The 22,182-nt window shown below is 62.4% G+C and overlaps 3 protein-coding genes across 4 annotated transcripts in view; 2 read left to right on the top strand and 1 right to left on the bottom strand.

The window, feature by feature from the left end:
- Positions 1 to 431: 431 nt before the first annotated feature.
- TEX19 (testis expressed 19) lies at positions 432 to 1,592 on the top strand (the record flags this gene model as incomplete). The annotated part of the gene is made up of 1 exon (XM_080680855.1): positions 432 to 1,592. The coding sequence occupies one exon, from the start codon at positions 432 to 434 to the stop codon at positions 1,590 to 1,592; it is 1,161 nt and encodes a 386-aa protein (XP_080536981.1).
- A 3,938-nt stretch (positions 1,593 to 5,530) lies between these two features.
- UTS2R (urotensin 2 receptor) lies at positions 5,531 to 7,171 on the top strand. Its single transcript, XM_080681233.1, has one exon. It carries the CDS (start codon positions 5,895 to 5,897, stop codon positions 7,038 to 7,040), a length of 1,146 nt encoding a protein of 381 aa, XP_080537359.1. The 5' UTR covers positions 5,531 to 5,894; the 3' UTR covers positions 7,041 to 7,171.
- Positions 7,172 to 11,317: 4,146 nt separating this feature from the next.
- Positions 11,318 to 22,182, bottom strand: part of OGFOD3 (2-oxoglutarate and iron dependent oxygenase domain containing 3) — a 12,751-nt gene continuing 1,886 nt past the window's right edge. Inside the window, exons 3-9 of one of the 2 annotated variants that reach the window (XM_080681213.1) lie at positions 21,143 to 21,218; positions 19,767 to 19,809; positions 15,629 to 15,693; positions 15,047 to 15,103; positions 13,864 to 14,017; positions 13,110 to 13,233; positions 11,318 to 11,558 (exon numbers count right to left, since the gene is read on the bottom strand). In XM_080681213.1, coding sequence (XP_080537339.1) covers positions 11,422 to 11,558; positions 13,110 to 13,233; positions 13,864 to 14,017; positions 15,047 to 15,103; positions 15,629 to 15,693; positions 19,767 to 19,809; positions 21,143 to 21,218 — 656 coding nt within the window. In that variant the 3' untranslated portion in view covers positions 11,318 to 11,421. The remainder of the gene's footprint in view (positions 11,559 to 13,109; positions 13,234 to 13,863; positions 14,018 to 15,046; positions 15,104 to 15,628; positions 15,694 to 19,766; positions 19,810 to 21,142; positions 21,219 to 22,182) is intronic. The other variant, XM_080681214.1, reaches the window with a different exon arrangement.

Here is a 22,182-nt window from a genome sequence, read left to right as displayed (position 1 = left end):
CTGGCCGGTGCCATCATGTTCCCTTAGGTTTCATCTGGCTCCGGCAGGTGAGGCTGGTTGGGTGTTGGGGTCCCGGGTCGGTGGGGGAGGGGCCACGTGACTCAGGCCTGAGCCGCTGAACTGAGCAGAGCCTCCTGTATAGGCCCCTCCCCCGCCCCCTGCGGGTCCCTCGCGACCCACCCGCCTGCCTGTAGGGGGCGCCTGACCTCCTGGGCTTTTTCTTTACAGCTCTCCAGAGACCAGAGCAATTGCATCAGCTAAAGAAATTTCCAGAAGTTCACCCTTCCCCACTTCTGCAGGTCCCTGTGGATTTGGGACCCAGTTCGTCCCTCCCACCCCAAATCCCTGCACCCCTGGCCCTCCTCCCTGCCCCCTACAGCCCCCGTAAGTGCTGTCCTTGCTGTCCACCCCCAGGAACAGGCAGCGCAGCCATGTGCAGCCCGGGCAGCGAGCGGCCTGGCAGGGAGGGCGTGTCCCACCTCCACGCGTTCTGGTTGTATCAGCTCCAACATGGGAACCAGCTAAGGATCTGCTTCCCTTGCTTTAAGCTCATCTTCCTGAGCTTTAAGGAGTCCTTGGAGTCGGGAGACTGGGAAGAGGAGGACTGGGACCCTGAGCCGGTGCAGCACCCCTGGGCGGGGCCAGAGGAGGAGCCGTCCCTGGGGATGGGGCCCAGCGGGTGCCAGGGCGTAGGTCAGCCGGAACAGGGTGGGCTAGGGGACTGGGGCTCGGACACCCTGGCGTCAGACCCTGATGAGTCGGAAGAGCTGGGCCTGATGCCCACCGAGCTGACCCCTCAAAACGTGGCACCCCTGGGCCTGGGTCCTGAGAATGCGGACTGGACCCAGGGTCTTCCCTGGGGATTTGGGGGGGTTCCTACCTGCTCCCACTGGCCGAGCCCCTATGTCTTCCCGCAGAATTTCCTCAAAGCGGTCCTGCCCCCAGGGGAGCCCATGCTGTTGGAGCTGGTCGCCACCCAGGTCATGGACCTTGCTGAGGCCGAGGCCTGGCTGCTGAGCCTGCAGGCCATGGCCATGGTGGGCGGCCCCGCCGGCACCTACCTCCGGCACATGATGGTGCGGTGGGTCCGGAGGACCCCAGAGCAGCAATGGGGCGTGCTGCTGGAGCCTGACGACCTGTGCGTGCTGCAGCTCCAGAGCGCAGCCCCGGGGCAGGACCTGAGCCCGTGGCGGCTGAGCCTCCTGGAGAGCTCTCCAGCAGGCTACGGGGCCAGGCTGGTCCCTGCGGGCACCGCCCTGCTCATGAGGGGCTTCAGCGTCCTCTCTTACGCTCCCTGGAACGACACAGAGGCAGAGGAGGGCGACACGGCAGCTGGGCCAGAGGCCTCGCCCCAAGGGCAGGGTCCTGGCATCGCTGGGACAGGCAGCTGGGGGGCCCGGGAGAGCCTGGGCCCTGGGGGAACTCCCCTATTTCCCGCGCCTCAGCTCGAGGCCCAAGTGACCACCCAGCAGCTCCAGGCCACCGACTGGGAAGGACAGGCGGCTGCCCCTCCTCCCCAGCCAGGGGAGCTGTTGGCCAGGGATGGGGGCTGGGGCCTGTGGTGGGAGAATGGGGCGTGGCCCAGGGACTGACCCGGAAGCCACACCGATGTCCTGCTGGGGAGGGGACGCTCGCGCAGTTAGAAGGCGGCTGTTGGCAGGTGTTCTTGTGGCTCGGGGACAGGACCCCTGCCCACCTGCCCTGCCCTGCCCTGCCCTGGCCACGGGAGAGCTGTCGTGTGGGAGGTGACCCGGTTTCAAATGTTGGCTAGTTTGTGCAGTTTGACCATTCGGTTCCTGTTTCTTTGTACGTTGTTTTTCGTTAAATAAAACAAGTGTTTTGCATCAAAGCCTTTGAGTCATCCTCAGGTAGTCCCAGTTGATTGGCCTGTGGTCTCAGGGCTGGGTTGAGCCCCCGTTACCGGTTTAAATCCCCTGGGAGGCAGATCGGTGGATAGGCGAGGGCTCTGGTCCGTTTTTTGGTTCGAGGTGGGAGTTGTTGCACGGGTGTTTATCACGTCGCATATAAACAACAAATACAGCCTCAAAGAAGGGCTGTGCTGAACAATCATGGACGTGCTCCTGACATGAAAGTGAAACCCACAGGCTGAGCCGTGTGTAAAGGGTGCTCATACTGTTCATGAGACAGAGGCTTGGGCCCAGTGACCCGGCTCTGCAGGCTCGGCTCCGCAGGCTCCGGGAGAAGGCCGCTCTGCAGGTCTGGTCACCAGGGTGCTGTGGGCGGGAAGAAGCTCTTGACTGGCCGCTTCTGCTGGTCAGTGACCCATCGGGAGACTCCCACAGCCCTGCAGTTCCAGGAGGGCTGGCCCCCTCCAGTGACCGAAGCAGGTCTTGGGCCCCCTGCCCGGCTCTTACTGCTGCGTGAGGGTTAACGACCAGCAGGCCCTCTTACTGACCGGCGAGGCCCTCTTAGCCTCGGGGTCCTACATCGCGAAGGCTGCCGGTGCTCACTGCATGGGACCAGGCAGAACGGAGCTGGTCGAAACTATCAACAAACCTGAAGTGTGGTAGCAACCACACTTGGGTAAAAACTGCCGTCTGAATGTTAACCCTGCTATTCTGGCTTCTGCACACACGTACTTGCTTAAACAATAGGGTAGCTACCTCAGCACACAAACCCATCCACATCACAGAGGTTATTCTCCTGGGCCTGTGGACCAGAACCACAGGAGATGGATTCCCACTGACTCAGTGGCTCCAGGAGTTGAAACGGCAGACAACTTTTAGAGATTATTAACTTTGATCAATTCTGCTTCTGTGCAATCTGCTTTCCCAAGATAGGTCCACATGCCAATCCGACGTCCAGCAGGGTGTGGCTGGGGGCTCGTTTAGAACAAAGGAGAGTTTCTGTGGTTTAGACCTTTAGAAGGACTGCCTCCACCTGAGACGGTGCGGTCATGAGGGTGGACTCCACCTGGTGTGGTGCTCTCGCGGCCGTCCTGGCCAGCTCAGTCAATCCTCGCCTGCTTTTTAAATCCATCAGCAGCCTCCGGTGGTCTTATTCTGACTCCAGGGTTCAACCCCACAACAACCCTCGCAGTTCTGTGTGCACTTAGAACCTCCAACGTGCCTGGCTCCTCCCCAACGGGCCCGCCTGGCCTCCAGGTTACACGTGAGGCTTTCCAAGGTGAGGTTTCATAGGTCCCAGTCAGCCCCTTTCTGCAGGTCACCCAGCCTGAGGGGCCCCAGGACCCCTGGAGGGGGGCCCACGGGGTCCTCTAGGTGCCCACAAGGGCCGGTTCTGGGAGAAGACAGTGCTGTGTGCACTTGAAAAACTCTCGCTCTGCATTTCAGCCTCCCGGGGGGCGCTTCCGGGGCGTGAGGCGCTCGTCTCTCCGCGGTCCCTGGTGGCTCCAGCCCCACAGGACCTGCCCTTCCCTCCTGGGGCCAGTGCCACTGGGAGAAGGCCGTGGGGCCTGAGGCTCTGCAGGACGCCAGGACCAGGAGGCCAGGAACCAAGCTTTCCTAGAGGGTGGGGAGCCGCCTGTCCCCTCTCCACCCCCCCCCCCCCCGCTCTTGTGATGCTGTCCTTGGCTCGTGGTCATGTGTGTGTTCTGATGGGGCCCTGCGGGCTCATGTTGAGCTGGGCCCCTCAGCCACCTCGGCAGCTGACCTGCGCTGGGTTCCTGGAGGCTTCCGAGTGACCTGCGTGTGACCTGGTTCACCGGTGTTTGGACCCGAGGCCGCGGTGAGGCCGGTCGGCCTGAATCCCCTGCCCGGCGAGACCCGTCTCAGTGAGGCATCAGGGTGGTGCCCGGAGGTGCCAGGGCGGCTGAATGTCGTGCGTAAAGAATCAGGCAGTTACGAAAACAGCAGCACAGTCACAGTGGCCAAAGCTGGAAGCCGCCCGTCCACCGAGGGGGTGAATAAACACTGGCCCATCCGACAAGGGACTCGTGTTCCGCCTTGAAAAGAAGCCGGCTCCACCAGCTGCACGCGGCTGAGCCAGACGGCAGTGCCAAATGAAGGGAGCCAGGCAGGGGAAGTTCAGATCCTGCAGAATCCACCACGCGAGGTCCTAGGGCCGTGGTCGGCAAACTGCGGCTCGCGAGCCACAGGCGGCTCTTTGGCCCCTTGAGTGTGGCTCTTCCACAAAATACCACGGCCTGGGCGAGTCTATTCTGAAGAAGTGGCGTTAGAAGTTTAAGTTGAAAAAATTTGGCTCTCCAAAGAAATTTCAATCTGTTGATGTTTGACTCTGTTGACTAATGAGTTTGCCGACCACTGCCCTAGAGGGTCAGATTCACAGGGACAGCCAGGAGGCGTGTCCCCAGGGGCCGGGGGTGGGGCCAGGGAGCTGGTGTCTAAAGGGGACAGGATTTCTTTTTGGATGAGAAGATTTTGGAAATGGATCGTGGTGATGGTTGCACAACATCGTGAATGTTATTAAGGCCACTGGTCAGAGGCCCAGCCTGAGTCTCAACCTTCTCCAGGTCCAGGGGTGTTGGGGGTAGGGTGCAGAGACACCCCGGGGAGAGGGAGCGGGTCTGGAGGTGACTGCACCCCACCAGCTGCCTGGGGTCCCACCAGGTAAGAGCTGCTCAGACCCTGGCTGGGGCCGTGCCCTGCTGCCCTTGGCCACCCCGCCTTCCTGGCACGGCCCAGCGCGCCCCCCCAGTGTCCCCACTGCGGTGCCTCCCCCACCCTCCTCCTGCCCTTCCCGCTTCTCCAGCGCCCGCAGCACCGTCTCCCTTCGGTCCTGCGCCCTCTTCCCAGGCGCCCCCTCCCCGCCCCTCTCCTGGCACCCCCGCCCGGTTATTAATATCCGTTCACATCCAGGGCTGGCGCAGGCAGAGGTGCAGTCCCAGCGGCCCGGCTGGCGGGAGCCCGTGACCATCAGGAAGGGCACGCAGCTCCGCTGTCTAGGCGGGACGGCAGCCGGACTCCCTTAGTCACGAGTCTGGGACCCCCACAGCCCGTGTGGCTGCAGGAGCTGGTGCTACGCGGTGACAGAGGTGAGCGCGCGGGGCACCCAGTGCGGGGCGGGCTGTGGGGCGCGGGGCGATGGAGGACGTGGAGCCGCAAGTGTGCTGTGGGCTCAGCGGGGCTCCGGTCGCTCCTGGGGCTCCGAAGCTGAGTCCCCAGCGGCCGCCTGGAGATGCGAGGCGCCTCCCGGGTCCTGGAACCCCGCCTGCCCCTGCAGCTCAGCCTGCTCGGCAGCCCGTGGGGAGGCTCTGGGACTCGGCAGGTCGGAGGGGTCCCCTGCTGGCTGTGCTGGGTCCTGGGCAGCTTCCTGCACCCCAGGCCCAAGTCCCCGCACCGGGGGCCCAGGTGCTGCCCGGTGGGACGCCGGAGGGGTTCCTGGTCGTCAGCCTGGACGCAGAGGGGAAAGCCTGGAGCCAGTGTTACCCGGGTGTGGGTGTGGGCCATCCAAGGGCCTCCCTCCAAGGGCCTCCCTCCGTTAAGTGTTCCCACATTTAAGCCTTTTGTTTCTTAAGAAGATAATCCTCAGACACCTGAGGTGTGCAACTCCCTGAGTTTTTAAAAATTAAATTTAATATAGTGCATTTTTAAAAAAAATATATTTTTTCTTTGGGAATGTCAGGTTACAAACCATTCTTCGTGCCCACTGTGAGCACTGAGCCGGGAAACAGCCACTTCCTCTGCGCCCTGGCGGCACAGGAGCCGCACGGCAGCCACGTCCGCGGTGCCGGCAGGTCCAGCACCCGCAGGGCAGCAGAGTGTATTTTTATTGATTTCAGAGGGGAAGGGAGAGGGAGAGAGAGAGAAACATCAGTGATGAGAGAGGATCACTGATCCACTGTCTCCTGCACGCCCCGCCCTGGGGATCCAGTCTGCAACCCGGGCTTGTGCCTGCCGTGACCTCCTGGTTCAACCGCTGACCCGCGCTGGCCGGGCTGATCTGCACCTTTCATGGGTACCTTTTCCTGCAGGGCAAGCTTGTCGCCCACGGATGACCACTCTGCAGGGATGGCCCTGAGCCCCGAGCCCACGAGCAGGTTCCCCATCCTGGCTGCGAGGGGCGGTCCCACGGCCGAGCCACCCGGCAGCCTCAATGCGTCCCTGAACAGCTCCTGGGCCAGCCCCGCGGGGCCCAGCTCCCTGGAGGACCAGGTGGCCTCAGGTGCCCTCGGGGTGGTGCTCCTGGCCATGGGCACGGTGGGCGTGGCGGGCAACGTGTACATCCTGGTGGTCCTGGGCCGCTTCCCGCGTGCCTCGGCCTCCCTGCGCGTGTACGTGGTCAGCCTGGCGCTGGCCGACCTGCTCTACCTGCTCAGCGTCCCCTTCGTCGTGGCCACCTACGTCTCCCGGGAGTGGCACTTCGGGGACGCGGGCTGCCGCGTGCTGCTCAGCCTGGACCTGCTGACCATGCACGCCAGCAGCTTCACGCTGGTCCTCCTGAGCGGCGAGCGCTGCGCGGCGGTGCTGCGGCCTCTGGACGCGGCGCGGAGGCCCGGGCGCTACCGCAAGGCCCTGGCGCTGGGCGCGTGGCTGCTGGCGCTGCTGCTGGCGCTGCCCATGGTCCTGGCGGTGCGGCTGGTGCACAGGGGCGGCAAGGGCGTCTGCCTGCCGGCCTGGGGCCCGCGCACGCACCGCGCCTACCTGACGCTGCTCTTCGGCACCAGCATGGTGGGCCCCGGCCTGGCCATCGGGCTGCTCTACGCGCGCCTGGCCCGGGCCTACTGGCGGGCGCAGCGGGCCTCCTTCCTGCGGACGCGGCGGCTGCCCGCCCCCCGGGTGCTGCGCCTCGTGCTGGGCATCGTGCTGCTCTTCTGGGCCTGCTTCCTGCCCTTCTGGACGTGGCAGCTGCTGGCGCAGTACCGCGGGGCCCCGCCGCTCCCGGCCCGCGGCGCGCGCCTCGTCAACTACCTGACCACCTGCCTCACCTACGGCAACAGCTGCCTCAACCCCTTCCTCTACACGCTGCTCACCAGGAACTACCGCGACTTCCGCCGGCGCCGCCCGGGCGCGGGCCCCCACGGGCTCCCAGGCCTCCAGCAGCCAGCGGGCCCCCCACCGCCTCCCAGGAGGCCCCTGGGGGGCGGGGTCTGCACCTGAGCTCCAGGTGCGGGTGGGGTGGCCATAGCCCCTCGCAGCCCCACCCCTGCCGACAGCCCCTTCCTCTGCCACTGATGTTCCAGGCCCCGCCCTCCTGCGGGCACAAGCGCTTTTACAATAAAGAGCAGCCGTTCCCTGCACACTCGGTTAACGATGGCCCCTGTGACAGCGACGCCCAGTCACATCTGCAAGGCTGGACTGCGGGCCTTGCCTGGGTGGTGCCAGCACAGTGCCCACCGCAGGCTGGGGGAGGGGAGCATTGGCTGCACCCCACCTTCCTCCGGGGAGGGGGCCCTTGAAGATCAGCCACCAGGCGGCATGGCCCGCCACCCCCAGCTCTGTCCCCTGAGGACGCCTATGGGAGGGCAGCCAGCAGGGCCCCAAGAGCGAGGACGTCACTCTGGCCCACCTGGGTGCTGTGGGCCAGTCCCCTGCCCGGGCCCTATCCCTGGGAAGGCACTGACCAGGGCCCCCTCCTTCCTGGGCAGAGGGGCCAGTGGAGGGCGTGGGAACGGAGGTCAGGGGGAGGGGATGCTCCCTCTGTGTCCAGCCCTGACTCCGGGGCAGGTGGTCAGCAGCGGGGACGGGAGGCTGCCTGCCGTCTGACGGAGGAGCACACGGAGGCCGAGGGAGCCCAGGGTGATGGATGAGTTCTCTGGGCACTTAGAGGTCATCCACCAACACGCAGACCTGCGGACGAAGAAGCAAAACCCCAAAGCCAGGTTTAGCCCCGGCCGCGGGCGTCCAGTGCTCACAAAGCCCCTGGCCGCCACCCCAGGCCCTCCCTGCTGTCCACCGCAGGGGCGCTCGGGCTGTGCCGGGTCTTAGAAGTTTCCGGGACGGTCTCCAATATTTATTTTCCCCCGGGGAGTGTTGACCCATCCGCCTGCACGGGCCCGCAGTGGAGGGAGGGTGTCCGTCCATCCCTGCTGGAGTGCAGGTCACCCAGAGAAGCAGTGAGGCCTGTGGTCAGAAGCAGGGGCCAGCGTGACGTCCTCTGAGGCCGTGGCCACCCTCGCGGGCGGCTGGGCTCGGGGAGACCCTCGGGCCCAGGACGAGGTGCCTTCCACCAGGGAGCGTGTGGCATCCGTGTACATGTGAGTCATTGAGTCCGTAAATGAGGGCAAAGAACATACAGTGACTAACTTTCTGATAAGGGCTGGGAAGGCTGGGAAAGTGAGACCCAGGACCCAGACCCTCCAGGAAAGGATCAATACGTTCGATTACACAAGTCGCTTCAAATTCCAGCGCAGAACAAGACACTGGGAGGCAGACAGGACGGACCCCGAGCACAGCATGGGCGTTGCGTGTTGAAGGCAGGTCAGGGTCTGACGCGGGGCCAGCACTCCCACTGCTGGGAGTCTGCCCTGCGGCCCGATGTGGCGACAGGTCTGAGGGGAGGTGCTGGTTTCAGCATCAGCTTAGGAGTCAGAGGCCCCGTGACCTGTTTGGTGGATTATGGTGTGGCGGCAGGCGGGGAGAGCTGTGTTCTGAGAGTTACGGAGGCGTGGCCCGAAGGACTGGCCATGGGATAGATCTAAGGATATTGGTAAATGGCAGGCGGATGGACTGCCATCTGCGACCTCCAGGTGGACACGGGCCAATCAGGAGCAAGGCTGCGAGATGCTGGGAGCCCTTGGAGACGCTGACCACTCAGATGAGTGTTTGGTAAATGCTCTCTGGTCCACGGCTCCCGTGAGGCTGGGCTAGTGGGGGCGGCTTCGCGGGGTGGGGCTGGAGCTCCGCTGGACCAGAGGCTCAGTGGGCACCAGAGGCCCGGATGGGACTGGGTGCCAGGCCTGGAGCACTCCCCCACCCACCCCCAGTCCGTGTCCCCATCCTCAGCCCTCCCTGAGCAAACATGGGAGCTGGGTGGTGCTGGGGCCTGTGAGCAGGACAGTGGAGGGCCTGGCACCTGGCGGGAGGATGAATAAAAGGATGAATGTGCGAACAGTCCCTCACCCCGGGACCCACCCACTGCCTTGCCTTCCCAGAAGGGGGTGGGAGTGGGGAGGAGCCCAGCCAGAAGCAGGAATTCACAGCCCAGCCAGTGGCAGCAGGCAGGCGCCAGGACCAGGACCGCAGTCTGGTGGCGGGTGATGGATTTACCAGGTGCAGGCACATTCCTGCCCCAAAGGCAGTCGGTCTCTGGGTCTGGCAGCTGATCACTGCGGAGGGGTGGGGGGGGGAGCGTGTGTGTGTGTGTGTGTGTGTGTGTACGCCACAGCCCAGGGGGCGTTTTAGCCCAGCCCAGCGCCTGGGTCCCACCCCCACCTTCAGGGGCCCAGCGGGAGGGCAGGGGAGCCCCAGTTGCTGCTTGGAGCAGACACCCAAGCCCAGAGGCTGGGCCCCCGCACCCTGCACCCGTCAGTCATTCATCCACAGAGACACACACTCCACGTTCCCTTCCCTCCGCTCCGGGACTCACTCCAGGGAGTTGCACCTACAACCGGTGGACAACATTGTTTACCTGCCTGGGAGCTCTGCTCCGGGGCTGACCTCACCTCACGGGGCTCTCGGGGGGGTGAGGGGGGGAGGCCGCAGCTGGCACAGGCGACGGCAGAGCCAGGGCAGTGTCAGTGGCACTGGGCGGAGGTGGGCTGCCCCGGCGGCCGAGCTGGTGTGCAGAGACCTGGCCTCCTCACGCCTGTCACGCCCAGTTCTGACCCGGCTCACCTGCAGGGCCAGCCTCCGTGCAGGGCGCTGGACACTCAGGAGCCCAGCCCGGCCGTCAGGCCTGCAGAAGGTGGGAGCCCATCCCGTGGGGGGAGACAGGTGGCCAGAGTCTAGCCGGGGGCCCCTACACCCACAAACCATCCTCCCTGGAATCAGGGGCCCAGGGCCATGCACCGGGCAGCCGTTTCCACTGGAATTCCAGACGGGTGACGCTGCGCAGGACGCCAGGCGGCCGGCCCCCAGCCAGCGGCTCCGAGCTGCCTTCCCAGGCCAAGGCCCAGGCGCGCGGGGGGGGCCGGTTCTCCTGGGGAGGGGCAGCCCCAGAGGGCCCAGGGGTGACCCTAAAGCCACCTTTCCCACCGACAGCTGGAGACCGAGGCCAGTGGGTGGGGTGGTGAGCGCTCAGCTCGGGGACCCGTCCAGCCCCTCCCCCTCGCTGCACTCCCCACACACGCACCCCCTGGTCCCCAAGGTGCCCTCGGAGGGCTCGCCCCTGGACTCTGTCACTACGTTCTCACATTCCTGCTCCAGAGCTGAAGCCGGGTCTCGGACTCGAGGGGCCACCCAGGCCGCAGGGCACCGCAGGACGAGGTCAAGCTGGGAGCACCCCAGCTCCGTGGGCAGGCGGCCCTGTGCCCCGTGGTGCAGGCACCCGAGTGTGATTGAAAGTCCAGAGCCTGTGTCTCACCCCAGAACTATGTGTCAGCGTGGAGTACGGAGGAACACGGAAGGCGCCAGGCGTGGCCCCGTGCCAGGAGGCTCCCCAGGCCATCAGGACCGGGCCTGGGCCTGAGTGGGGGAGGGGGCACCTCGGTTTCTGCCCTGGGCCTCCCAACACTTCATCCTCACCTCACGGCCATGTCCTCATCCCACAAGTCCTGACAGCCCCCCGCAGCCCCCCAGGCAATGGCGGTCTCTGAAGTGTGCGGTGGCCGAGGGGGGGGGGCAGTGTTGAGGGTTGGGGACCCAGGGGGGGCGGCAGGTGTGAACAGGGGGCCCACTTTTTCCTGGGGATGAAGCCAGGGTCCCGGAGCCCACCCTGCTGTACAGGGCCCCTTCCCGCGGGAAAATGGGGGTCACACCGAGGGGTGGGCCCTACACCTTCTTTTCTGGAAACTCAAGATCAAGGCGAGAAGCTCAGGGTTGGCCTGGAAGCCCTGAGCTGGGGCTGGACCAGCAAAGGTGGCCTGTGCCCTGCCCCTGCCCCAGGGCCCGGCCTCTGAGGGTCAGTGTCCCAGCTTGGCCTCCGGCTGCTCTTTCTGTTGCAGCTTCTCACCGCTGTCCCCGGGCCGTACACCCGCTCCGGGAGTGAACCTGCTGCCCCACGAGGCCTGCCCGGCGTGGACGCCCGCCCAGGGCCACGGGGCTGGGTTCTGGGAGAGGCGTCCTCACGGGGACTGCCCGGCTGGTGTCTCAGGTCCTGGGCCCCAGCCTGCCCCAGCCCTGCTCCCTGGGCCCTTCCCGAGGGAGCCGTGGCCCCACAGGGCATCGTCCCGGGCGACGGGACTCCGACCAGGGCGCGGGGAGCCGTCCGGAGGGAGCAGACACAGGCCCAGGAGAAGGCTGGCTCCCTTCACCTACTCGCAGGGGAAACACCGAGACGTTAGCCAGTCACATGCAGCTTATCGCAAGGCACCTGTTCCACGGGAGGGCGAGAGGGGAGGGCGAGGGGGAGGGGCCCGGCTGAGGGCGCCGTGGGGCCGCGCTACGTGAAGGCCGGGTCAGCGATGCTGTGGTCGGGGTTGCAGGTGAAGGCGATGGTGACGGCGTAGCGGGTGCCCCAGCGCACCCTCTCCACACGGTGCAGGTTCTCGGACCCCGAGGTGAAGAAGGACACGCGGCCTGGGGGGGAGGAGGGAGACGTGACCCGGTCACGTGTGGCCCCTGCAACCCGCACCCCACCAAACCGGCCCCGGACCAGGCGGCGGGGGGGCCCACAGCAACCCGGGATGCCCGCCCACAGACTGCCTGCCCACAGACTGCCCGCCCACGGACTGCCTGCCCACGGACTGCCCGCCCACAGACTCCCTGTCCACAGACTGCCCGCCCACGGACTGCCCGCCCACGGACTGCCCGCCCCCGACTGCCCGCCCACAGACTGCCCGCCCACAGACTCCCTGTCCACAGACTGCCCGCCCACGGACTGCCCGCCCACGGACTGCCCGCCCCCGACTGCCCGCCCACGGACTCCCTGCCCACGGACTGCCTGCCCACAGACTGCCCGCCCACAGACTGCCCGCCCCCAACTGCCCGCCCCCGACTGCCCGCCCACGGACTGCCCACCCACGGACTCCCTGCCCACAGACTGCCCACCCACGGACTCCCTGCCCACGGACTGCCCGCCCCCGACTGCCCGCCCACGGACTGCCCGCCCACAGACTGCCCGCCCACGGACTGCCCGCCCACAGACTGCCCGCCCACAGACTCCCTGCCCACAGACTGTCCGCCCACGGACTGCCCGCCCACGGACTGCCCGCCCACGGACTGCCTGCCCACGGACTGCCTGCCCACAGACTGCCCACAGACTCCCTGCCCACGGACTCCCTGCCCACAGACTGCCCGCCCACAGACTGCCCGCCCACGGACTGCCCGCCCCCGACTGCCCGCCCACGGACTGCCCACAGACTGCCCGCCCACAGACTGCCTGCCCACAGACTGCCTGCCCAGGGTACTCCCTGCCCACAGACTGCCCGCCCACAGACTCCCTGCCCACAGACTGCCCGCCCACGGACTCCCTGCCCACGGACTGCCCGCCCAGGGGACACCGATGTGGGAGCAGGCGAGAGGGAGGGAACCCGCAGCATCGGGGGGAGAGGTGGGCGGGCCCTGGAGGCACCAGGACATGATGTGGTAGGTGTGTGTGCCCTGGGGCCACGCTGGGGGGTCTGTGATAACACTGATTTACAATGGGGCCTTCATGGGACAGAAGTTCGACTCAAGCACTTATTGGACTTAAAACACCCTCCGGGAGCCCCAGGGGCACCGCACGCTCCCCAGGACCTGGCTTTCCTCCCCCACAGGCCCCAGAGGGAGGGGATGAGCCGTGTGCTTAATGCGAGGTGGATGGCAGCGCCGTGTCCCACTGGGGGGGCAGCAGGGCCCTGAGCTCAGTCTCCCTGACGTTGTTATCTGCTGGGTCCCTCTGGGGAGGGGCGGGGCGGGGCACAGGGCAGGTGCAGGGGGGCCGGGCGCATGGGGCCGGGCAGGCGTGGGAGCCTCTTGGCCGGGACAGCAGAGCCCAAGGACACGGTGCCTCACCCGCTGACAGATGGGTCCCCCGGGGGTCTCAGCCCAGTGGGCACAGATCCAGGCAAAGCTGGGCACACAGCAGGCGCTCCATAAACGCGGCGCCCCCCCCGAAACCCCACACCCAGGGCCGCCTGCACGTCCCACCTGCTCTGGGCTCCACCGTCTTGTTGGCCCCCTCCTCCATGAACACGAAGCGGCCCCCGCCGAAGTCGTCCAGGTAGTCGGAGAGGTACAGCAGCGAGGTGTAGTCGAAGGAGCCATAGGTCACCTGCGGGCGAAGGGGAGCCTCACCGCTGAGCCGAGCCTGAACCTGCTCTTCCCCGTGGGCGTCAGGCTCCAGCACTCCCGCCGCCTCCGCCTCGGGGCGCTTTCCTTGCGCCCACGTCTGGCCCTGCCTGGGGTCCCGCACAGTCAAGGCCCGGCCCGGGCTCCTGGGGAGGAGCAGGTGTGGGACCCACAGCCAACGAGTGATGCGCAGGGCGAGGGCGGCAACCGAGCTCCTGTGCTTTCCTCGGGGAGGGGCAACCCCAGCTTTTTAAAAACCATGGCAGCCCGGCCGGCGGGGCTCAGGGGCTGAGTGTCGACCTATGAGCCAGGAGGTCACGGTTTGATTCCTGGTCAGAGCACACGCCTGGGTTGCAGGCTCCATCCCCAGTGTGGGGCGTGCAGGAGGCAGCCGATCCATGATTCTCTCTCATCATTGATGTTTCTCTCTCTCCCCCTCCCTTCTTCTCTGAAACCAATTAAAAAACACACATAAACACACACACAAAAGCAACAAGAACATGGTAACATGCACCCCACAGAGAACACGCTGGGACGCCCGGGCAGAGCGGAGCTGGGGTGGCCGTGGACAAGCGCCTGGTGCGTGCCCCCCGCCGGCCGCACGGAGGCCCACCTTGTCCACGTGTGCGTGCCAGTACTCGTCATGGGCCGTGCGGGCCTCCGTGCTGTTGATGCGGGAGAAGAAGGTGGGCTTCGTCAGGTACAGCGAGGACGCGCTGATGCCGAAGGCCTGGGCGATTGCGAGCTGCACCTTCTGCCGCACGTCCCTGTGGGAGGACATGGTCAGCGGAGCCGGTGGCCTCGGAGGGGAGGATTCCCCACGGCCCCCCGTGCGCACCCGGGGCTGGACTGGAGGAAGGCGGAAGACGGACGTGCACACGACACCCCGCACACGTGTCGCAGGGCATCGTGTGTGAGACCAGGGCCCTGAGGACCAGCCCCTCGGAGGAGCGACAGGGCACCGGCCGGCTGGGCACTGCCAGGGACAGACGGGCAGCGGCAGGAGTGAGCGGCCCTGCCCACGCCCACGGGTGCCCGAGCAGCGTGGAGGCCTGGACCGAGGGTGGGCCGTGTGGCCAGGGGCTGGGCTACCGGAGGCACAGGCCCCTCCCTGCGTGTCCAGGGGGCTGGGGTCCAGGCCGTACGCCTGCAGCCCCGTGCCAAGCCCTAGAATGACATCCCTAATGGGACGGCGTGAGCACGAGTGCGTCCATCGCTCTGACTTTCCAAGCCATGGGCTGCCCCGCCACACGTGCCACCAGCCAAGGACACTCCCACCTGGCAAGGACCCCGACTGCGCAGATGCTTTCGGGGACCCCCTCGCGCTCGTCTCAGTGAGAGCGCGGAGCTAGCCTGGCGGTGGCGACCCAGGAACCGGCGGTCTCGGTTCGATCCCCGGTCAGGGCACAGGCCCAGGTCACGGGCTTGACCCCGTGTGGGGTGTGCAGGAGGCAGCCGACCGACGTCTCCCTCTGACATCGATGTTCTGCCTCCAGCTCTTGCAGGACCGACCGGGCGGGCTCGTGGGGCATGACGAGGGCCGTGGGCCTGCCTGGCGTGGTGACCCGCCCACACTGGCCGCTGCTTCCTGGCCGGGGCCCTCGCCGCTCATTGGTGGTCGAGACCGTGTAGCAGGACCCACAGAGGCGGTGCGGCCCTGTGCCACGTACCAACCGACACGCCAGCTGGCTCGGCTCCGGGGCCAGGACGCTGGGCAGGAGGCGGCCCTGCCTTGCTCTGCCCTCCCCCTCGCAGCCCGGCCCCTCCCACCCACACCGACCTGGGCCCCTCCTCACCGGTACACCCGGAAGTCCTCTTCTGAGAAGATGTTCTCTACTTTGTCCCCGAAGTATCTGAGGAAGTAAGGAGTGTTCACACATGCCACCGGCTCGATTCTGTCTTCCCTCCGGACGCCCACAGGCCCCCGAGAGCCGGTCCTGCAGGTTGGGTCTGTTTCTACAGCGTTACCTGCAGGATAACGGGCAGGGAGGGCCGGGACTGCCCAGCCCACGAGGGTGCGGGTCCGGGGCTGCGGGAGGCTGGCTTCTCCGGGCCCGAGAGCGGAGCGGCCAGACCCCCTCAGGCCCACGGAGGCCTCACCTCTCCCGCTCGCCCGCGGCCCCGGGCCTGAGCCCTGAGCAGGTCCCAGTCCCCCAAAAAGCCCCGATACTAGACGGGCCCCTGAAGCTTGAGAACAAGGATGCTGCCCTCGGAGAAGGGCACGCCGTCCGGTCCTGTGGCCCGTGGCCCTGCGGCAAATGTCACGGTTTACCGAGGACGCGAAGCCGCCGCTGCAAGCCTCGCCGGTGTCCCAGCCAAGGGGTGCTCAGACCCCGAGGGCAGGTCACGCCGAGGGGGCCGCCCCCGCGGACTCTCACCTGTACAGGTTCACAAAGTGCTTCCCCAAAGACAGGGCGCCCGAGTGCAAGTCCAAGATGGACGCCTGCAGGAGACGCAGGGCAGAGCGTGAGGGCGGCAGCCCCGGAGCTCGCCAGCCGCCCCACAGGGTGAGACCGTCCTAGCGCACCCAGGGTGGGAGGCTGAGACCGTCCTAGCGCACCCAGGGTGGGAGGCAGTTAGACCCAAGTGTGTGCCGCACGGTCCCGTTCTCTGCAGCCTAAAGATCAGACTCGGGCCCAATGCTGAAAACAGCCACAGACGGCGCCCGGCGCATCGGGGACCCCGGCGCGGAGGCACAGGCCCTCCCGCCCGAGCTCTGCTCATGGAAAGCCGACACACAGCGCTCGGCTTCTGTTTAAAAAACAGTTCGATGAGTTTGGCGTCCGGATGCCCCCACGCAACCACCATCACTACCCAGACCTTAAACGCACCCTGTCCTTCGGGCCGTGTTTCCTGACCTCCTGCAGGGAGTGTGTCTGTGCGGACGACTCTCATTCTCTTACTTAGACAAATGCCAAGGAGCGAAATGCTGGGCCAGTACTTTCTTTGTTTTAATCCTCACAGAGGACATTTCCCCCATGGATTCGTCTCAGAGAGAGAAGGGAAGGGAGGGAGGAACATCGACGTGAAAGAGACACATCGATTAGTTGTCTCCTGCACATGCCTTGACCAGGACCGGGGATCGAACCTGCAACCCAGGTATGTGCTTTTGACCAGGAATCAAACCTGAGACCCTTCTGTGAACAGGCCGACGCCCTAACCACTTAGCTACACTGGCCAGGGCTGGGTCATAACTTTTTGTTTTTTAAATATATATTTTTTAAAATATATTTTATTGATTTTTTACAGAGAGGAAGGGAGAGGGATAGAGAGTTAGAAACATCGATGAGAGAGAAACATCGATCAGCTGCCTCCTGCACACCTCCCACTGGGGATATGCCTGCAACCAAGGTACATGCCCTTGACCGGAATCGAACCCGGGACCTTTCAGTCCACAGGCCGATGCTCTATCCACAGAGCCAAACCGGTTAGGGCGGGTCATAACTTTTTTTTTTTTTTTTTTATATATTTTATTGATTTTCACAGAGAGGAAGGGAGAGGGATAGAGAGCCAGAAACATCGATCAGCTGCCTCCTGCACACCTCCTACTGGGGATGTGCCCGCAACCAAGGTACATGCCCTTGACCGGAATCGAACCTGGGACCTTTCAGTCCGCAGGCCGACACTCTATCCACTGAGCCAAACCGGTTTCGGCGGGCGGGTCATAACTTTTTAATGAATGTCCAAAGTGTTCCCCACTCCCACCTGCCCTGGGGGTCCTCCCGGGTCCCGGAGAGAAGTGGCCACAGACAGGGGAGCGTGGGGCTCTCCTCGTCGACGCAGCAGCCAGCCAGCCCGGGGGTCCTTTGAATGCACTGGGCGTTAAAACCGCGAAATGAACTCGGAGGCATCGGCCCCCGTTAACCTGCTGCAAGACCACTTCCTGAGGGGAGCTGAGCAGAGAGTGAAGGGCGAGGCCACACACGAGCGGGTGTTTAGTGAACATTCTCCTGGAACCAAATGGAGCTGGAACGCTCAGAACCCAAGAGAAGAGACTGCACAACAGCATCAAGTCAGGCAGGTATAGGACGGGAAACCATAGAACTCTTAGAGCAGTGGTCGGCAAACCGCGGCTCACGAGCCACATGGGGCTCTTTGGCCCCTTGAGTGTGGCTCTTCCACAAAATACCACGTGCGGGCGCGCACACACAGTGCGATTGAAACTTCGTGGCCCATGTGCAGAAGTCGGTTTTTAGCTCTCAAGAGAAATTTCAATCGTTGTACGGTTGATATTTGGCTCTGTTGACTAATGAGTTTGCCGACCACTGTCTTAGAGGAATCCACAGGCAGCAAAATCTCAGACGTATGTCGTAGCAATATCTTCACCGACACAGCTCCTAGGGCAATGGAAACTAAGGAGAAAATAAACAAATGGGACTACATCAAAATAAAAAGCTTCTGTACAACAAGAGAAACCATCAACAAAACAAGAGAGCCCACTGCATGGGAGAACATATTTGCCAATGTCATCTCCAATAAGGCCTTAATCTCCAACATTTACAGGGAACTCACACAACTTAACAAAAGGAAGATACACAACCCAATCAAAAAATGGGTGAAGGACCTAAGTAGACACTTTTCGAAAGAGGACAGAAGGAAGGCCAAGAGACACATGAAAACATGCTCAAAGTCACTAATCATCCGGGAGATGCAAATCAAAACAACAATGTGGTACCATCTCACACCTGTCAGAATGGCTATCATCAACAAATCAACAATCGACAAGTGCTGGTGAGGATGCGAGAAAAAGGAACCCTCGTGCACTGCTGATGGGAATGCAGACTGGTGCAGCCACTGTGGAGAACAGTATGGAGTTTCCTCAAAAAACTAAAAATGGAACTCCCATTTGACCCAGTGATCCCACTTCTAGGAATATATCCTAAGAAACTAGAAACACCAATCAGAAAGGATATATGCACCCCTATGTTCATAGCAGCACAATTCACCATAGCTAAGATTTGGAAACAGCCTAAGTGCCCCTCAGCAGATGAGTGGATTAAGAAATGGTAGTACATCTACACAATGGAGTACTACGCTGCTGTAACAAGGAAGGAACTCCTACCATTTGGATAGACCTGGAGAGCATTATGCTAAGCGAAGTCAGTCAGTCAGAGAAAGATAAATACCACATGACCTTACTCTTTTGTGGAATATAATGAACAACATATACTGATGAACAAAAATAGAGCCAGAGGTAAAAAATATTTTAGAATATAATAGAAGTAATCCTGTTATTTGCAGATTTTTAATATTCCCTACAACTTGTGTGATATACTATGTTAGTACAGTTTTAGTATTATTATATTTTAAGTCTTTTTTTTCTTTAAATGTTAATGTTTATTGTATGTAATCTTCTACATATATATAAAAGCCTGAGCAACTGTCTGAACGTCCGACCAGTAGCTATGATGCGTACTGACCACCAGGGGGCAGACGCTCAACACACAGACATGGAAACATGGAACAGACTGATGAATCTCAGAGGGAAAGGGGGCGAGGGGAGGGCGGGAAGAGATTAACCAAAGACCTTATATGCATCCGAGAGGCCCGGTGCAGGGATTCATGCACCAGTGGGGTCCTTCAGGCTGGTCTGCGGGGATCGGGCCAAAACCGGCGGTCTGACATCCCCTGAGGGGTCCCAGATTGTGAGAGGGCGCAGGCCAGGCCAAGGGACTCCACCGGTGCACGCATCCGTGCTCTGGGCCTCTAGTATTATTAAAATAGTTTTTCTTGAAATATTAATGTTTATTGCAGGTAACATCATTATATTTAAAATAGTTTTTCTTTAAATATTAAAATTAAAAAAGGAAGGTCAGACAGGTGACCACAGACACATTCAGACATTCCAGCAAAGTCAGACATTCCGGGTGAGTCGGCCTAGGACAGAGGTCGGCAAACTGTGGCTAGCAAGCCACGTGCGGCTCGCGAGCCACGGTTTGCCGCTCTGTTGACTAATGAGTTTGCCGACCACTGGGATAGGGGCTTAATCACAAGGAACAACAACAGCCTGTAATTATTGGAATCGAGAGTCTAGGTCAGTGGTCGGCAAACTCATTAGTCAATAGAGCGGCAAACCGTGGCTCGCGAGCCGCAGTTTGCCGACCACTGGCCTAGGAGTTTCGACGCCTAGACTGGGTCAGGTGCAGGTGGTGCCAGAACTCAGGGATCAGCAAACCATGCAGAAGGACTCTCCCCACGCTCCACACGCCCGGCGGATCCATGTTCAGGAAACCACACGAGATCTCAAGCTAACAAGCACTCAAACTAATGAGATCACAAGAAAACAAGATTTCAAACTCATGTCCTAGGAGGTCCCCCGCCCGATTCCCGGAAAGGGCACATGCCTGGACTGTGGGCTCGATCCCCAGTAGGGGGCGTGCAGGAGGCAGCCGATCAATGTTTCTCTCTCATCGATGTTTCTGTCTCTCCCTCTCCCTTCCTCTCTCTGACATAAATAAAGACATATTTAAAAAAGGAATAAAGAGAAAACTGAAGCAGGAATCGCATACAACTCACCCCTCCATCGGATCCTCCCAGGGAGAGCCCCTTCTCCGCTATGCTGTGGGAGAGAGCATTTTAAGTCACACTTATTAATAACTGGAGGCCCAGTGCATGAAATTTGTGCACGGGTAGGGTCCCTAGGCCTGGCCAGCAATCAGGGCCCATCGGGGCCTTCCAGCTGCTGGCCAGGGCCACTCTTCCCTGCCTGGCTGCTGGCTTCTGGCCGCTGGCCGCTGGCCGCTGACCGGGGCCTTCCTTTGTTCCACGTGCCCCCCTGGTGGTCAGCTCATGTCATAGCGAGGGATCAAACTCCCGGTCTCCTGGTCGAACTCCCGAGGGGACACTTAGCATATTAGCCTTTTATATATATGTGTGTGTGTGTGTGTGTGTATATGGCTATCACCTGCGATATATCTAGGCAAGTACCACCCCCCATGGTCAATGCAATGCTGACTGACTGTATAATGTCTAGGACATAAGCACATGGTTAGACCACAGGACTCAACTTCCAAAGCCAAGTGAGTGAATGGCTGTTTTATCTTCTGTTGACAACACAGAACACAGCTCAGGAACAACTGGGTTCCATGGCAGTCTGCCGTGCTGAGTGGCTGAACTACTCCCAGGCGGTCCCTGTCCTGTCTCCACAGGCTGGGGGGCAGCCTCTGGGACGTCCAGGTCGGGGAGTCGAGGCCCCGTGGTGGGCCTGCTGCCCTGACAGGACCACCCGACCACGCAGAGGCCAGAGCTTCCAGCGCCTTGAGCAGATGCTTGCAGCCGCCCAGGAAACTGCGGGGAAGGCTGACCCTAAGCCAGTGCCCTCGCCGAAGAGCCCACGGTGTCGTCTGGACCGGGAACGGGAGCACCTCCCGTCGGGACTCTGGATGTCGACCGCAGCCCACGGGCCAGACTCCGCCCCACTCGCCACTCGCTTCCAAAGACATTCTGTGTCTGAACAGCTCATCGGAAAGTCTACGCTTTAAGGTCCTGTTTTTAAAATTTCAACCAGGAAAACTCACCTACTTCTGAGTAAGACTTCCTGCCCCATATGAGTCACTGCTGGTGGCCGAAGGGCTGATCCCCACCCAGTTTGGGAGGACATGGAACCAGTCAGTACCTAGTGACCACCTGCTGTGGGCGAACACCCAGCCTCTACACAGGCACCCGGCAGCTCCCCCACCCGACCCCCCGAACGGGTCAGAACCACTTTCACAGAGGGCAGCAGCCTTTCCTGGAACCAGACACGTCTACCCTTGTCTTGGGAGCACACAGAAATTTTAAATGAATTCCCGAAGTCATCTTGTTAGTAGTAATTCTCTGCTCCCCTCCTCCGCCCCCCGCCCCCAGCCCCAGATTCCCGCTGGCTCGGGACAGAAGCTCGGGGATGCGCCTACCTGCGGACCCTCCGGGCCTCCTCCCTGGTGATGACGGCGTCGGTGATGCCCCGGCCACACTTGATAGGGGAGCAGCCTGGAGAGAGAGGAGCCGGGGTGAGAGGTCCCCGATAACAATAAAGCCTGAAAACAAAGGCTGGGGGAGGCCCTCCCCGGGGACAATGGGGTTTTGTGGGAGGCGGGCCCCCAGCGTGAGGAGTCCCTCCTTGCTTCTCTCACCTAGGAGAGCAGAGGGCTGGCGAAGGGCTGTCCAGAGGCTTTAAAATACACGCCCGCTGTTTTTTTATTGCGGTAAATTACACACGTCACAAAACGTGCTGCTTTAACCGATTTTACGCGGGTGGTTCAGTGGCATCAAGCGTATTCGCATCTTGTGCAGCCGTCGCCCCACCCATGCCCAGAACTTGGTCATCTTCCCAAACTGGATACCCCATCCCCATTAAACACGACTTCCTCCTCCCTCGCCCCCATTCCCACTGTTTGTAACGATGAATTATTAAATGGGGGGAAAGGAAAGTTTTCTTCAGTCCCAACCACTGGAAAAGATTTTCCTGAACACTGGGACGTCAGAGGGGAAGGCCAACCACAGGGCCCGCTCCTTCCCTGGCGGCTCAGAGGAATGAAAACCAGCTTCCCCCGGCCCCGGCCCCCCATTCCTTCCAGTTATATCCCCCATGTGCATCCCAACAGCGCCCCCTGGTGGAAGCACTTGGCAATTTCTTGGTTCAAGTTCAAAGCCTTGCTCTGAATAAGAGATAAACTGAATTCTGCCGGAAAAACCCGGCCGCTCAGGCTACGGCTTTTCAAACGGAGACAGCGTCCCTGGAGCAGGAGAAACGTGCGGGAATGTACAGCTGCCAGAGGCCCGAGGGCGCGGGGTCTCACGGGCCTGGGCCACCGCTCAGCCCGAGGTCTGCGCTCTCTCCAGGGTGCTGAACCCGCCGGCTCTCGGCCTCTGGGCACCTGCGGACACAACCCGCAGCAGCCCTTAACCAGACGGCCGACCACGCCCTCCTCCTGCCCTCTCAGAGCCGAGGGTG

The sequence above is a fragment of the Plecotus auritus genome (genome assembly GCF_963455305.1).
Source record: "Plecotus auritus genome assembly, chromosome: 7".
Lineage (NCBI taxonomy): Eukaryota > Metazoa > Chordata > Mammalia > Chiroptera > Vespertilionidae > Plecotus > Plecotus auritus.
The sequence above is the reverse complement of the archived record's forward strand: the minus strand, read 5'-3'. Positions and strand labels throughout refer to the sequence as shown.